General features: G+C 36.9%; 1 protein-coding gene across 1 annotated transcript in view; it reads left to right on the forward strand.

Annotated features, from left to right (window-relative positions):
- The window catches only part of ADAMTS19 (ADAM metallopeptidase with thrombospondin type 1 motif 19), a 307854-nt gene that overhangs the window by 269453 nt on the left and 23162 nt on the right, over positions 1–15239 (forward strand). Inside the window, exons 19-21 of the mRNA XM_024123327.2 lie at positions 2847–2982; positions 6604–6808; positions 9537–9689. Coding sequence (XP_023979095.1) covers positions 2847–2982; positions 6604–6808; positions 9537–9689 — 494 coding nt within the window. The remainder of the gene's footprint in view (positions 1–2846; positions 2983–6603; positions 6809–9536; positions 9690–15239) is intronic.

Below are 15239 nucleotides of genomic sequence, written 5' to 3' on the forward strand. Positions count from 1 at the left end.
GGCCCGTGAGCCATGGCCGCTGAGCCTGCGCGTCCGGAGCCTGTGCTCCGCAATGGGAGAGGCCACAACAGTGAGAGGCCCGCGTACGGCAAAAATAAATAAATAAATAAATAATTTTTAAAAGTAGGGCTAATCCCTCTTCTAGCTGCCAAAACACTTACGATGTGAGGGTCTTTGCTACAATGTAGATGGAAATGTTCCAATTCATACTCACATGCCTTCATACTTTTTTAGAGCACGAATAAGGTGCTCTCTGTAGTGGTGCCAGTACCTGTATCTCTTTTGATATATCAATACTTAAAAGATTTTTTTCAAAAGCTCAATATGTTACCTCTGGGCCAACATAACTAAGGTTAGATATTTTCCGAGTAAAGGAAAAAATGCAGTGTAATTAGCTCTGAGTTACTCATTCCGTGGCTACGCTGAAGTTCAGCAAAGGCTTTCTGGATATTGTCTGTTTGTCATCTTTTTGTGCTGTAGTTGGCAAAAAGCATTAAATTTAAATTAGTTTAGACAACTACATCTATTCTATAAAAAAGTGTCTTATAACTATGAGGTTTTAAATTAGATTTTAAAACTAATATTTATATTTCATAAAAGCAACATTTATTTTAATCCTTTTAGGTAGGCATCATTGTCATGTAGAAATAATACTTACATATGCTAGCATTATACAAAATTTGTGTTATACCTATTTCATAAAGGTCATATAGGAGCACCTGAGGCATAGGAAACTAGGTGGAAGTTGACCAAAAACTTCCCAAATTTTCACATTTAGGTAACTCCTACCTAGTAAAGCCAGTTTTTTCTGTGAAGAAAAATTAACATCATAAGTCATTTCTGCTTCTCTAGCAGCTTATTTGAAAATTATTTGAAGTTGGTGGGTATTGAACACTATTATGATTAAGTCTAATGCCTCACCCCACCCTTCTTGACCTACCACGGAATAGCCTGGACAGCCCTTAAACATTTGCCTGGGGCTTGTAAGGTTGCCTTTCCTCTACACATTAGCATAACATTACCTGACTGCATGAGCTGCACAGGTCAGGCTAGTGGACCTCTGAGACATGACTGTTGCATTAGTTAGGCGGCTGGCACTACACATAAAGTCCTTGCCCCAGGGACCACAATCTAGCCCATGCTCCATTTACCAAGTCATGCACCCTTGTTCCAAGGCAACTTCTCGGTGGAGAAAGGAGCACCTGGGGGGCACCTTTTACTTATCTTTGGTTGGATGTCCATCTCAAGGTCCTCCTCATTGTTGGCCCACTGGTGCACCTTTCACTGAGTGCCAGAGTCCTGGTTGAAGGCATGCCTTTTCCCTCTCGAAGGAAAAGACCTTTTACCTGCTTGGCACTCTTGTCTGTCTTGAGCTACCATAGAAAAAGTTGCATTGCTCCAGAACTCTGGGATTCTCCAGATAGAAAATAATTTAGCCAACATTGTGCTGCCTATGCTAGAAGATGGAACTTAAGATCTAAAGATCTAAATGTTTTTAATAACATGACATGCAGTGACCACAGATATAATTATTAGTTAATCCACATATGTATGTAGATATAGTCATGTTTTTATACTACAAATTGTCATGGGACTATGCTCAGTGTTGTTGAGGGTAATCAAGGAAAGATCCTGAACCTGTTTCTATTCTTTTGCCTTCCACTTGGTTACCCCTGTCTCTCCCAATCCCCCTCAAGTCAAAGTAAAAGATATTCAAAAGTTATTCAAAGTAGCTCTCTCTCTCTCTCTCTCTCTACATCCTTTCTTGATGCCAGCCTCCTTCTCTGTTAATTAAAGAACAGAATGACCTCTCTGCCACAAGCCCAGGCTGTCCTGTTTGGCATGACCAGTATGAATGCTCTGAGCTTCCTAATTATCATTGCATGATAGTCATAGGATCCTAACTAATGGGCCCTTCAATAGTGACCCAAAAGACTTGTGATTTTTCTTTTCTTAATCCTTCATGACCTGTCTGGCTTTAAAATTATTGGCTGATTTAATTATTTTGTAATGTCAAACAAGTTAAATTAAATTATTAAATCCTATATAGATATTTAAACTTTTTTAGAGAAACAGAATCAGCTCATATTTGGTAGGCTTTTTCAGTGTAAGATGAAATAATAAAAGTGTTGTCAAGCAAGCGTGCTTATAGGACTCTAAGCAAAATGAATACAGCATACAAATAGTCATTTTTACCTTTTATAATCAGACTTTATCTTACCAGAGAAAGGGGAAAAGCCAGTTTTCTGAAAGCTGGTGGAAAATGGGAAAACTCCCATGGCTTCTCTTAGAGAACAGGATAATCACTAGGGAATGAGGATTTCTTGAATTCTTGGGGTCTTTACCAGAAGTGACAAGAATAAAGGTCTGAGTTATATTCAAGATAAGCTTGCTTCCCATAACTTACCCCCTGATGGTGTACAGCCAGATGATAAAATGTGCACACGTTTATACACATGTTTATGTGCTTTCATGACAGCACAAAGGTTTCATACAAATACTGCTTTCCACCGCTGAATGCTAAAAGATGGCACAGTCCTTTATAAAAATATTTAAATAACATCTTATCAACTTATGCACCATAATCCCTTTGTATTATAAAACTTGCCATTTAATTGCTAACAAGAAAAAAAATTACCATTATCTTCCTTAAGCCTAGAGATACATTTTGTTATATAAATTATAAATAATATCATCCTCATTGATCTAACCTAAAATTTGTTTAAAATATGAAAATTACAAGTCTAGGAATACCTCAAATAAACATGCATATAAGACTATGCAATAAGTCCATTGCATAGAGGCCTAAAATAACATTTCTTTTTATGTTTATTTGCTCTTTTCAGGAGAAAGGAAGACAACAGTGTCTTGCACGAAAATCATGAACAAAAATATCAGCATTGTGGACAATAAGAAATGCAAATACTTAACCAAGCCAGAGCCACAGATTCGCAAGTGCAATGAGCAACCGTGCCAAACAAGGTAACCCTGTCCCACCACTCATTAACAAAATCCCATTTTCTTAAAAGCAATGCAGTGGATATGTACCAAAATGTAAGGCTTTAAATAAGCAGGGTCTAAGAAAGAAAGATAATCAACTTGATGGAATGAGTGTTAGGAAAGCAAAGTTAGGATTGACCTCAACTTTAGCTGTTGTCCACAGTGTGAAGACAACTCCTAACTGGATGGCAGAGGAGTATTTAAAAGTAGCTGGTAACCTGTTGGTCACCTCTTCAAAAATCTGGTTATTTGGTTGAATTCAGCTACTCATTGCTAAATTCTCCAAAATGGTGTTTTAAGCACTTGCCAATGACGATATAAACTAAAGTGGGACTGGCCAGGACCCAGTCCCCTACACAACAGTGGGGGCATTTTGTCCTTCTGGTCCCTAAGGCTAGATCCTTACTTCCTTGCCCCAGAGACCCCAAGGCAAACTGTTTGGTTCCTGGTCTCTGATCACCAGATTCCCGACCTGAGTCCTAGTTATTCGAAAGTTGGTTGCTTCGGTCCCATGTGACTTCCCCAGTGAGTAATAAGCAACAAAGCAGGCAAGAAACTCAAGAGTAGGGGATAGAACAGCAATACTGAGCACCTTAAAGTGGTGTAAAAGAAACCTATGCCTCAGTAACCAGCAGAGATGGGTGAATGGAACCTTAGTATGATTTTGGGGTGGGCTTGCAGCAAGGCTGTGCAGAATGGTTTCAGGCACAGGGCTCCCAAAAAATCTCTGTGCTTTCATATAAAAATTAATGTTGGGCTTGAGTGGAACTCAGCCCCAGTGTCAAAAGTCCTCAAAACTTTGTGGGACAGAATGGCTCTCTAACTAATATAATCTTCCTCATGACCTTCCACCACAATGTATGGGGAAGTGAAAGGAGAGGGAGAAACAGAGTTGCCAAGTAACTATATTTAGGCTTTTCTGTCTTCAGTAATCTCTAATGCTCAGTTCTTCTGGTTTCCCTCTTCCCCTACCTTCCCCTTCAGATGTAGCACTGCGTCCCAAGTTCCTTCTATTTCTGGCTTATTGCAAAACTCAATTGTTAAGCCCTCCAGATCTGGCTCATGCTATGTTAACCGGAGCTTAAAAGAATTTGGAAAATCTTGTCTTCCTCTACAAAGCTGAAATTTCAAGACTTGCTTTTCTGTAGACTCAGTGTATGTATTTAAGGTATCAAAAGCTGATTATCTACTTTTTCCTTTCTTTGCATTCGTGCTCTAACAATTCTTCCCTCCCCCTCAAAGGGAAAAATATGCTTCCAGAGAATAGAAGAATGGTATGTAAAAGAATATGCAAAAGAAAAACGTACATTACTTTCAATAATGTTCAATAACGCCCTTTGCACGAGCCAGACCATATGCTTTTCATCTGAACTCTGTAATTACGTGTTTTTGTTTTGTTTTGTTTTGTTTAACATCTTTATTGGAGTATAATTGCTTTACAATGGTGTGTTAGTTTCTGCTTTATAACAGAGTAAATCAGTTATACATATGTCCCCATATCTCTTCCCTCTTGTGTCTCCCTCCCTCCTACCCTCCCTATCCCACCTCTCTAGGTGGTCACAAAGCACCGAGCTGATCTCCCTGTGCTATGCGGCTGCTTTAATTACGTGTTTTTATAAGGCAGGGTAGTAATCAACAGAAAGGGTGACTTAGGGAAATATTGTTTCCTACGGTCAGGTCCTTGGGTCTTTTCCATTCATTGCTAGGCAGATAACAGATGCTGAGTTTTTAGCTTTTGCCCTGTCAGCTAAAGAACCTGGATTTTTTTTGTTGTTGTTATTACTATTCCTAAGAATTATCTTTCTCTTTTTTTAATCTCTTTTAATAGACATTAAAATGCTAATTTATCTTATGTTAAATAATTTATTAAAATGTTTCAAAACACCATTTATTTTATATACCATATAGCTTTCCCATTTGGATAAAAGAGCAGGAGCTTTTTCTGATATATCAGGAATCTTGAATGACCTGGATTTGAGGACTAGAGCATATTTGTCACTTCCTAACCTGGTCTGTGAAGAATCAGAATGTACAGTACACACCATTTGTTGTTCATTCACTGACCTCAGCTATCTTGGGGGAAAATGCCTTGATAATGACTTGGTAAAATGAATAGTTTTAAAAGGTTGATACATTTCTGAGTGAGAAATTTTTGCAGCTGGAGACTGGAAGTCTTTTTGTTAGCAATTATTATCTTCTTTCCCTTGGAAAAGGAGGCAGTGTACTTTGAACCACCAAGAAGCAATGTCAGTGAGGTTAACCAAAATACTGGAAAGTAAGATATGGACATGGACAATCCTGAGGGGTCATCACAGGAAATCTTTCCAAGATTTACTGGCATAGCACAACTTTTGTTCCTCTTGCTTCTTCTTTTTTCCCCACCATGGTAAAAAACATTCTAATTACCATTCACATTTTTTGAAAAAGTCACCAAATGGCCTGATGTAACCCTATGTACCAAATATAAAATATATTAATGCACTAGTATATAGCTTTGTAAGAAGGAGGCTGGAAAATGAGGAAATGAGATAATTCCCAATTAGATGAATTCTAAAATATAAAATGTTTTCTCTCCCTACAATATGTTTCATTTTTTTGTTCTTATTTTTCAGCAGCTTTCCAAGGAATGAAAAAAGTAACCTTTCATCATTATACTAAGGATTTCTAAAATTTATTTTATTTAAAAAATTAGGATTTCATGAAATTGCAAATACTTCTCTTTCCAGAAGTGTCTTCCATAGTTCCATGGTTGGTTCCCTAGTTGAGGGGAAAGGCATATAGATGGGTTTAAATTGTGCTTATAGCCTAGGTATCCTTGTGCAGAAAGATGAAGCAGAAACTGAAATAAATTTGGAAGATAAATATTCACTTTAGGAAAAATCTACTAGGGGTCTCCAAAGCAAAATGGTAGGTCTGCATCATACTTGATAGATGAGCAGACAGGAACTTCATTGAGGCAGTACTGCAGTGCAAATGTTATCGTGTTAACAGCAATCTGGTTGCAGGTGATGGGCATAATACGTTAGTGATTACTTCCTCCAGATAAGTAAGGAGTTCTCCGTGGCAGGCTTCTTTTACTTGCAAATACCTGCACATGTCTCTTTGTGAGGTAGTCTGCAGCCTGATTTCAATTTCTGACTCCACAACCTGTGGCCTTTGGTAAGTTACTACGCCTCTCCTTGCCTTGGTTTCCCTTTCTGTAAAAGGCCACGATAGTTGTAGTACCTAATATGTGGGGTTATTGTAAAGATTCAAAATGCAAAGAATAGGACCAACTCATGTATGTTAGCAATTTTATACTTGTTAGGTACCTCAGTATGGCAATATGACGTGACGGGCAGCAGCAGGCAAAGCGTGCAACATGACAGGGACGGAGTCTAATACATCCTTTGAGATTCTAATAAGAGCAAGGCCCTGAGATGAGGAGTGTGGAGAAGCGATAGAAAGCCTGGATTTCTTAGGGAAAACACAAATATTAGTAAAAAAAAAAAAAAAAAAAGTATAAATCTATTGTGTAAACATTCTGCTAATTCTAGCCATGTCAAAATATGTAGTAAGTAGATATCTTTTAACTTGTCTCACTGACTCTTGCTTTACTTTTAGATGGATGATGACAGAATGGACCCCATGTTCACGAACTTGTGGAAAAGGGATGCAGAGCAGACAAGTGGCCTGTACCCAGCAGCTGAGCAATGGAACCCTGATGAGAGCCCAGGAGAGGGACTGCGCCGGGCCCAAGCCGGCCTCCACCCAGCGCTGCGAGGGCCAGGACTGCATGACCGTGTGGGAGGCGGGCGTGTGGTCCGAGGTACGGTACCCACCCCAATGCTTCTCCTTTTCCCTCTGATTTTCTTACTCTTAGCCTATATAAGGTCATGTTTTATCATGTTCAGAGTCTCTCTGCATGGCAGTTTTAGCACCATTTATTGGTTTTTCTGGTAATAAAAGGAATACATTCATTATAAATAATTTTGAAAGTAGGAAAAAAACAGATTTATTCTTTGTTCTGTGACTATTGTAACGTAATCAAGAGCATATATTATATACATTTTAGAATCCAGCTTTTTTATTTCTTTACCATGAGTATACTCTTTAGTGGACACATATGAAAATACACATTTGGAGAGAGAGTGGCATGGACTTATATACACTACCAAATGTAAAATAGCTAGCTAGTGGGAAGCAGCCACATAGCACAGGGAGATCAGTTCAGTGCTCTGTGACCACCTAGAAGGATGGGATAGGGAGGGTGGAAGGGAGAAGCAAGAGGAAGGAGATATGGGGATATATGTATATGTATAGCTGATTCACTTTGTTATACAGCAGCAACTAACACATCATTGTAAAGCAATTATACTCCAATAAAGGTGTTAAAAAAAAAAAAGAAAATACACATTTGACTCATATTCCTGAGCATTAGAAGAGAAAGGAGAAGAAAGGACATTAACATTTAACAGTCATTTCCTGTGAGCAGGGATTCTGTTCTTATTTCATATTTAGTATCTTGTTGATATTTAATCAGCAATGCAAAAAAGTTAAGTTTCACCCTTGTGAAATACTACAGCTCAGAGAAATTAAATAGTTTACCTAAAGTCCTGCTTAGTGTTGGAGCTAGGATTTGAACCCAATGCTGCCAGGCTCACTGCACCATACACCCACCAGCTAGTATGTAGCAGCAGCTACAGCTGCTGCTGTAGCATGCAGCTTTGTTCCATGCCAAACTGTATGCTTATTTTCTCTTATCATGATACATATCTGCTTATGATAACACCAGTCATTACTTATATTTACTAGCTGCTCTGGAGCATTTTAGGTGGGCATGTGCGTGCATGCGCACACACACACATAAACACCCTCACACTTGTATACGCATATATATACACAAAGACACATGTGCACACACACCCAGAGCAAAATATGCTTAATTTCAGAATATTAGCTAAGATGTAAAAATGACAAATAGAAAATGCTAGGCTGCAATAAGTAGCCATTCTTTTGAAAATTGAGGATAAAGTAGCTTAGATAATGAGGTTTGGGAATATTCTTCAATTAACCCACCCCCACCCCCAAAAAAAACACACTAGCACATAGTGTGACTTTCTCTTGTCTTACTTTTCTAAGCTATATCTCACTCTGGCATAGATTCTTCCTCATTTATAATGACTACTTTTGAGAATGAATGGATTGTCCAATTTTACATGAAAATGGATGAGTACAATCTGGAGAAAAGACTCATGTGAACATCAGAGAAACAGAAATACCCTTCCTTCAGCCTAACTAGCATTTCTGCAAACTCTTCAGGAGGAAATAGGTCAGAAATATCCTACCATACAGATTTTTGGCACCAGGTAGGAGAAGTAATAGGTCAACGCAATGTACCAATTTTAAAAATGTCTCTTTTGTCTTGATTTAATATAAAAATTGAGTTTATGGATCAAGGTTAGTTTTGATTGCAAAAAATAAAAATGTAAACCTTAAAATGCCAAATCACACATGTAGTCCACCTTAAAGCTCAGGATATTCAAATGCAAACCATAAATTATGAGACAATGATGCATTTGTGCAAATTTTATTGTATTTAAAACTTCAGGAGTTCTATGCTTAAGTTTTCAGGAAGACAACTACTGGAATCTGCATGGTTATTCCTCTACTACATTCTTGCTAAGTGCATACCTGCAGCTCCTTCTTTGGACCTTTTTTAGACACAGATATAAATTAGGTTTTCAAGTTTTGCTATATCTCTCATCCCCCCCTCCCTCTCCCATCTCCCACCCAATGCCATTTTGGTTCCTGTGTCCAGATAATCAGTGATGCATAACTTTCTAAAACTGGGAAGCTTTATACATATTCCATAATGGGGAGCATAAATGTAAACGATATGGTCAGTTACATCTTACGTGCTTCATACCTATTATGTCACACTGTCAGTCAAGCGTCAATTATTCATGAAATGAACTAAACTTATTTTGAACTGAATTATATTTTCAATCCATATAGCCATTGAGAATGATTATTTCTAGGGGTGTATAATTATGTAAAGAAACTGTTTTGTTTTTGCTATGTTTTCTCTGTTTTAGCTTTAAGAAAAGTTTTGAGAAATGATATTCTCTTAGAAATTGTCGTTTTTCACAAACACTTCTTAAGGCTAAAACAAACTAAATCTTAGCAAAAATAAAATGAATTTCCTTATATAATTATATGCAAAAAATTGATGTCAGTCAGGTTTAGCGTTTTACATTTTGATCGTTGTTTATTATTTGTCTTTCATAAACAATCCCTGTGTTACAGGACTGTCTGTAGTAATGGTCCTGTGTTCCTGAAACCCATTCACCCCTAGCACTATGCCGAAGCTCCACCTGGCCTCTGATGCTGGGCTGTAGCCTGGTGCTCTCCTTCTCCTTCTCCTTCATTCTGGCTTTTATGTGGGTAATAGGCTTGTGAGAGATGATGAGAACCAGTTCCTAACGTAATTTGATCATCAGTCTGTATCTCTTAATCACCAGCTTTATCCACACTTCTCTGCTGTTATCTTCCAGTGTTCAGTGAAGTGTGGCAAAGGTGTACGTCATCGGACCGTGAGGTGTACTAACCCCAGAAAGAAATGCGTCCTCTCCACCAGACCCAGGGAGGCTGAGGACTGTGAAGATTACTCCAAATGCTATGTGTGGCGAATGGGTGACTGGTCTAAGGTGAGAATCATTCTGTACATTCTCAGTATTGAGTTTCACTAATGTCAGCATTGTCCTGGGTACTATAGCCACACAGTCTGAAGTTTAGGAGGCATAGAGAATAGAGATCGTGGAGGTAGAGTATTAAATACCCAGGTTCAAAGCCTGCCTGTCTGTCTATGGTCATAATCTCAATAAAACTGTTTTAAGGAATAAGTAAGATAAAATGTGTAAAATACTGGGGAAAAAATGGTGGCTGCCAGAGCATGGAGGGGAGAGTGGTAGCTATTCATAAATAACCCTAAAGGACATTCTGGAAGAAATGTTTTCATTGTACAGTACACTGTGGTTAGCCAGCCTCCTCATTATTGCCCAACAAGAAATTCATGACATTTAAAATCTATTTTCTTATGATTATTCATGTCTTTCCTCTCCAACAAAGTTTGCGTATTAACATCATATCTCAGTACTCAGTGCACTATACTCTTTCCACAACTTCGAACATTTAAAGTTTACGTTGGGATTCTAAAGGATGCATTTGCCAACAATGTAAATCAATCCCTGATTACAGAATTAGGAAATACTCAGCCCAATCCATGCAGCTTTTAGCTGGTGAACCATAGAGGGAAATCTCACACTTCAGAGTAAACAACTTTTAGACAGAAAAGAATTCCAAACTAACCATAAATAATTTCTTTCATGTTCAGGGTTTATGTTTCCCAATTCTACGAGGGGAAAATAGAGTACTGTAGTGTGATAGAGAAGGGCATGGCTTGGAAGTTAAGAAACATGGGGGATGGTTACGACTCCTTCATTAGATACCTCTGTGTCTTTGTTTCCATAAGAGTGAAATAAGGAGAATAGACAACACCATTGTTTTCAAGCTATTTTTATATTGACATTTCATTCAGCACTGAAAGTTTAAACTAGGTTGAGGAAATGAAAGTACTCCTTGGAGGGGTGTGGGGAGGATCACCTATTGCTCCCTATCAGTTGTAGAAACTCTGCATTTGTTCATCTTGGCTAATGAAATTCTAGATGTTTTCCTTAAATGAAATAATTCTGCTCTAAGAAAAAGTTAAAACTACTAGAATAGATATGCAATATTTTTCCAACTTTATTAATTAATAGAAATATTCTAAGTGATAAATGTTGTTAACTCCTAGTTAACTATAAGAAACAAAATTTGTTACTGCAAAAAACAGAAGACCCAGGTTTTATTGTAATTTATGACCCAGAACTCTAAGCTGTCCAACATTGCTGCATATGGAAATAAGGCTAGCAAATCCTATTTGCATGACAAATACTATTATAATTGATTAATAAATGTGCCTATTTTGTGGCCTGTCGTCAAATCTTAAGGAAAATCAAAATTAACTGGGGAGATCATAGAAAACTTTGCTTTTGGTTTTCTGTGCTAAGCCTAAAAAATTTTTTTCAATTTTACCACAATTTACATGTATGTAATTTTTAAATAGGTTGTATTGAATTACTTTGAATTGGTTTTGTTATGTTACTATCAATACATTGCTACCTAGCTAGAACAGCCTTTGTGAGTAAGGAAAGTAATGGATAGCTCTAATAAATATTCTTTTTTACTTGATAACTTTTTATTAAAATTTTTTTAAATTTTTTTTATACAGCAGGTTCTTATTAGTTATCTATTTTATACACATTAGTGTATATATGTCAATCCCAATCTCCCAATTCATCCCAACACCACCAACCCTCCCACCCCACTTTCCCCCCTTGGTGTCCATACATTTGTTCTCTACATCTGTGTCTCTATTTCTGCCTTGCAAACTGGTTCAATGTACCATTTTTTCTAGATTCCACATACATGCGTTAATATATGATATTTGTTTTTCTCTTTCTGATTTATTTCAGTCTGTATGACAGTCTCTAGGTCCATCCATGTCTCTACAAAAGATCTAATATCGTTCCATTTTATGGCTGAGTAATATTGCATTGTATATATGTACTACATCTTCTTTATCCATTCATCTGTCGATGGGCATTAGGTTGCTTCCATGACCTGGGTATTGTAAATAGTGCTGCACTTAACATTGGGGTGCATCTGTCTTTTGGAATTATGGTTTTCTCTGGGTATATGCCCAATAGTGGGATTGCTGGGTCATATAGTAATTACATTTTTAGTTTTTTAAGGAACCTCCATACTGTTCTACATAGTGGCTGTATCAGTGTACATTCCCACCAACAGTGTAAGAGGGTTCCCTTTTCTCCACACTCTCTCCAACATTTGTTGTTTGTAGATTTTCTGATAATGCCCATTCTAACTGGTGTGAGGTGATACCTCACTGTAGTTTTTATTTGCATTTCTCTAATAATTAGTGAAGTTGAGCAGCTTTTCGTGTGCTTCTTGGCCATCTATCTGTATGTCTTCTTTGGAGAAATGTCTATTTAGGTCTTCTGCCCATTTTGTGATTGGGTTGTATGGTTTTTTAATATTGAGCTTCATGAGCTGTTTATATATTTTGGAGATTAATCCTTTGTCCATTGATTCTTTTACAAATATTTTCTCCCATTCGGAGGGTTGTCTATTCGTCTTATTTATAGCTTCCTTTGCTCTGCAAAAGCTATTAAGTTTCATTAGGTCCCATTTGTTTATTTTTGTTTTTATTTCTATTACTCTAGGAGGTGGGTCAAAAAAGATCTTGCTGTGATTTATGTCAAAGAGTGTTCTTCCTAAGTTTTCCTCTAAGAGTTTTATAGTGTCCAGTCTTACATTTAAGTCTTGAATCCATTTTGAGTTTATTTTTGTGTATGGTGTTAGGGAGTGTTCTAATTTCATTCTTTTACATGTAGCTGTCCAGTTTTCCCAGCACCACTTATTGAAGACACTGTCTTTTCTCTATTGTATATCCTCCTTTGTCATAGATTAGTTGACCATAGGTGCGTCGGTTTATCTCTGGGCTTTCTATCCTGTTCCATTGATCTATATTTCTGTTTTTGTGCCAGTACCATACCTTCTTGATTACTGTAGCTTTGTAGTATAGTCTGAAGTCAGGGAGTCTGATTCCTCCAGCTCTGTTTTTTTCCCTAAAGATTGCTTTGGCTTATTGGGGTCTTTTATTTCACCATACGAATTTTAAGATATTTTGTTCTAGTTCTGTAAAAAACGCTATTGGTAATTTGATAGGGATTGCATTGAATCTATATATTGCTTTGGGTAGTATAGTCATTTTCACAATATTGATTCTTCCAGTCCAAGAACATGGTATATCTCTCCATCTGTTTGTGTCATCTTTGATTTCCTTCATCAGTGTCTTAAAGTTTTCTGAGTACAGGTCTTTTACCTCCTTAGGTAAAAGGTAAAATACCTCCTAGGTATTTTATTCTTTTTGTTGCAGTGGTGAATGGGATTGTTTCCTTATTTCTCTTTCTGATCTTTCATTGTTAGTGTATAGGAATGCAAGAGATTTCTGTGCATTAACTTTGTATCCTGCAACTTTACCAGTTTCATTGATTAGCTCTATTAGTTTTCTGGTGGCTTCTTTAGGATTAATTGTGTATAGTATCATATCATCTGCAAACACTGACAGTTTTCCTTCTTCTTTTCCAATTTGTATTCCTTTTATTTCTTTTTCTTCTCTGATTGCCGTGGCTAGGACTTCCAAAACTATGATGAATAATAGTGGCCAAAGTGGACATCCTTGTCTTGTTCCTGATCTTAGAGGAAACTATTTCAGTTTTTCACTATTGAGAATGATATTTGCTGTGGGTTTGTAATATATGGCCTTTAGTATGTTGAGGTAGGTTCCCTCTATGCCCATTTTCTGGAGAGTTTTTAGCATAAATGGGTGTTGAATTTTGTCAAAAGCTTTTTCTGCATCTATTGAGATGATCATATGGATTTTATCCTTCAATATGTTAATATGGTATATCACATTGATTAATTTGAATATATTGAAGAATGCTTGCATCCCTGGGATAAATCCCACTTGATCATGGTGTATGATCCTTTATTTGTCTTGTTGGATTCTGTCTGCTAGTATTTGTTGAGGATTTTTGCATCTATACTCATCAGTGATATTGGTCTGTAGTTTTCTTTTTTTTGTAGTATCTTTGTTTGGTGTTTTTCTTGATGAGTCTGGCTAAAGGTTTATCAATTTTGTCTTCTCAAATAACCAACTTTTAGTTTTATTGATCTTTGCTATTGTTTTCTTTGTTTCTATGTCATTTATTTCTGCTCTGATCTTTATGATTTCTTTCCTTTTACTGACTTTGGGTTTTGTTTGTTCTTCTTTCCCTAGTTCCTTTAGTTGCAAGATTAGATTGTTTATTTGAGATTTTTCTTGTTTCCTGAGGTAAGATTGTATTGTTATAAACTTCCCTCTTAGAACTGCTCGTGCCGCATCCCATAGGTTTTGGATAATCATATTTTTGTTGTCATTTGTCTCTAGGTATTTTTTGATTTCCTCTTTGATTTCTTCAGTGATCTCTTGGTTATTTAGTGACGTATTGGTTAGCCTCCATGTGTATGTGTTTTTTACATTTTTTTCCCTGTATTTGATTTCTAATCTCATAGAGTTGTGGTCAGAAAAGATGCTTGATATGATTTCAATTTTCTTAAATTTACCGAGGCTTAATTTGTGACCCAAGATATGATCTATCCTGGAGAATGTTCCGTGTGCACTTGAGAAGAAAGTGTAATCTGCTCTTTTCAGATGGAATGTCCTATAAATATCAATTAAATGTATCTGGTCTATTGTGTCATTTAAAGCTTGTGTTTCCTTACTAATTTTCTGTCTGGATGATCTGTCCATTGGCGTAAGTGAAGTGTTAAAGTCCCCCACTATTATAGTGTTACTGTTGTTTTCCTCTTTTATAGCTGTTAGAATTTGCCTTATGTATTGAGGTGCTCCTATGTTGGGTACATATATATTTATAATCATTATATCTTCTTGGATCGATCCCTTGATCATTATGTAGTGTCCTTCCTTGTCTCTTGTAACATTCTTTGTTTTAAAGTCTATTTTATCTGATATGAGTATTGCTACTCCAGCTTTCTTTTGATCTCTATTTGCATGGAATATCTTTTTCCATCCCCTCACTTTCAGTCTGTATGTGTCCCTAGGTCTGAAATGGTTCTCTTGTAGACAGCATATATACGGTTCTTCTTTTTGTATGCATTCAGTGAGCCTGTGTCTTTTGGTTGGAGTGTTTAAGGTAGTTATCGATATATGTATTCCTATTACCATTTTCTTAATTGTTTTGGGTTTATTTTTGTAGGTCCTTTTCTTCTCTTGTGTTTCCCACTTAGAGAAGTTCCTTTAGCATTTGTTGTAGAGCTGGTTTAGTGCTGCTGAAATCTCTTGGCTTTTGCTTGTCTGTAAAGCTGTTGATTTCTCCATCGAAACTGAGTGAGATCCTTGCCGGGTAGAGTAATCTTGGCTGTACGTTCTTCGTTTTCATTACTTTAAATATATCATGCCACTCCCTCCTGGCTTGTAGAGTTTCTGCTGAGAAATCAGCTGTTAACCTTATGGGAGTCCCCTTGTTTGTTATTTGTCATTTTTCCCTTGTTGCTTTTAATAATTTTTCTTTGTT

This window comes from Physeter macrocephalus, chromosome 8, assembly GCF_002837175.3.
Source record: "Physeter macrocephalus isolate SW-GA chromosome 8, ASM283717v5, whole genome shotgun sequence".
NCBI lineage: Eukaryota > Metazoa > Chordata > Mammalia > Artiodactyla > Physeteridae > Physeter > Physeter macrocephalus.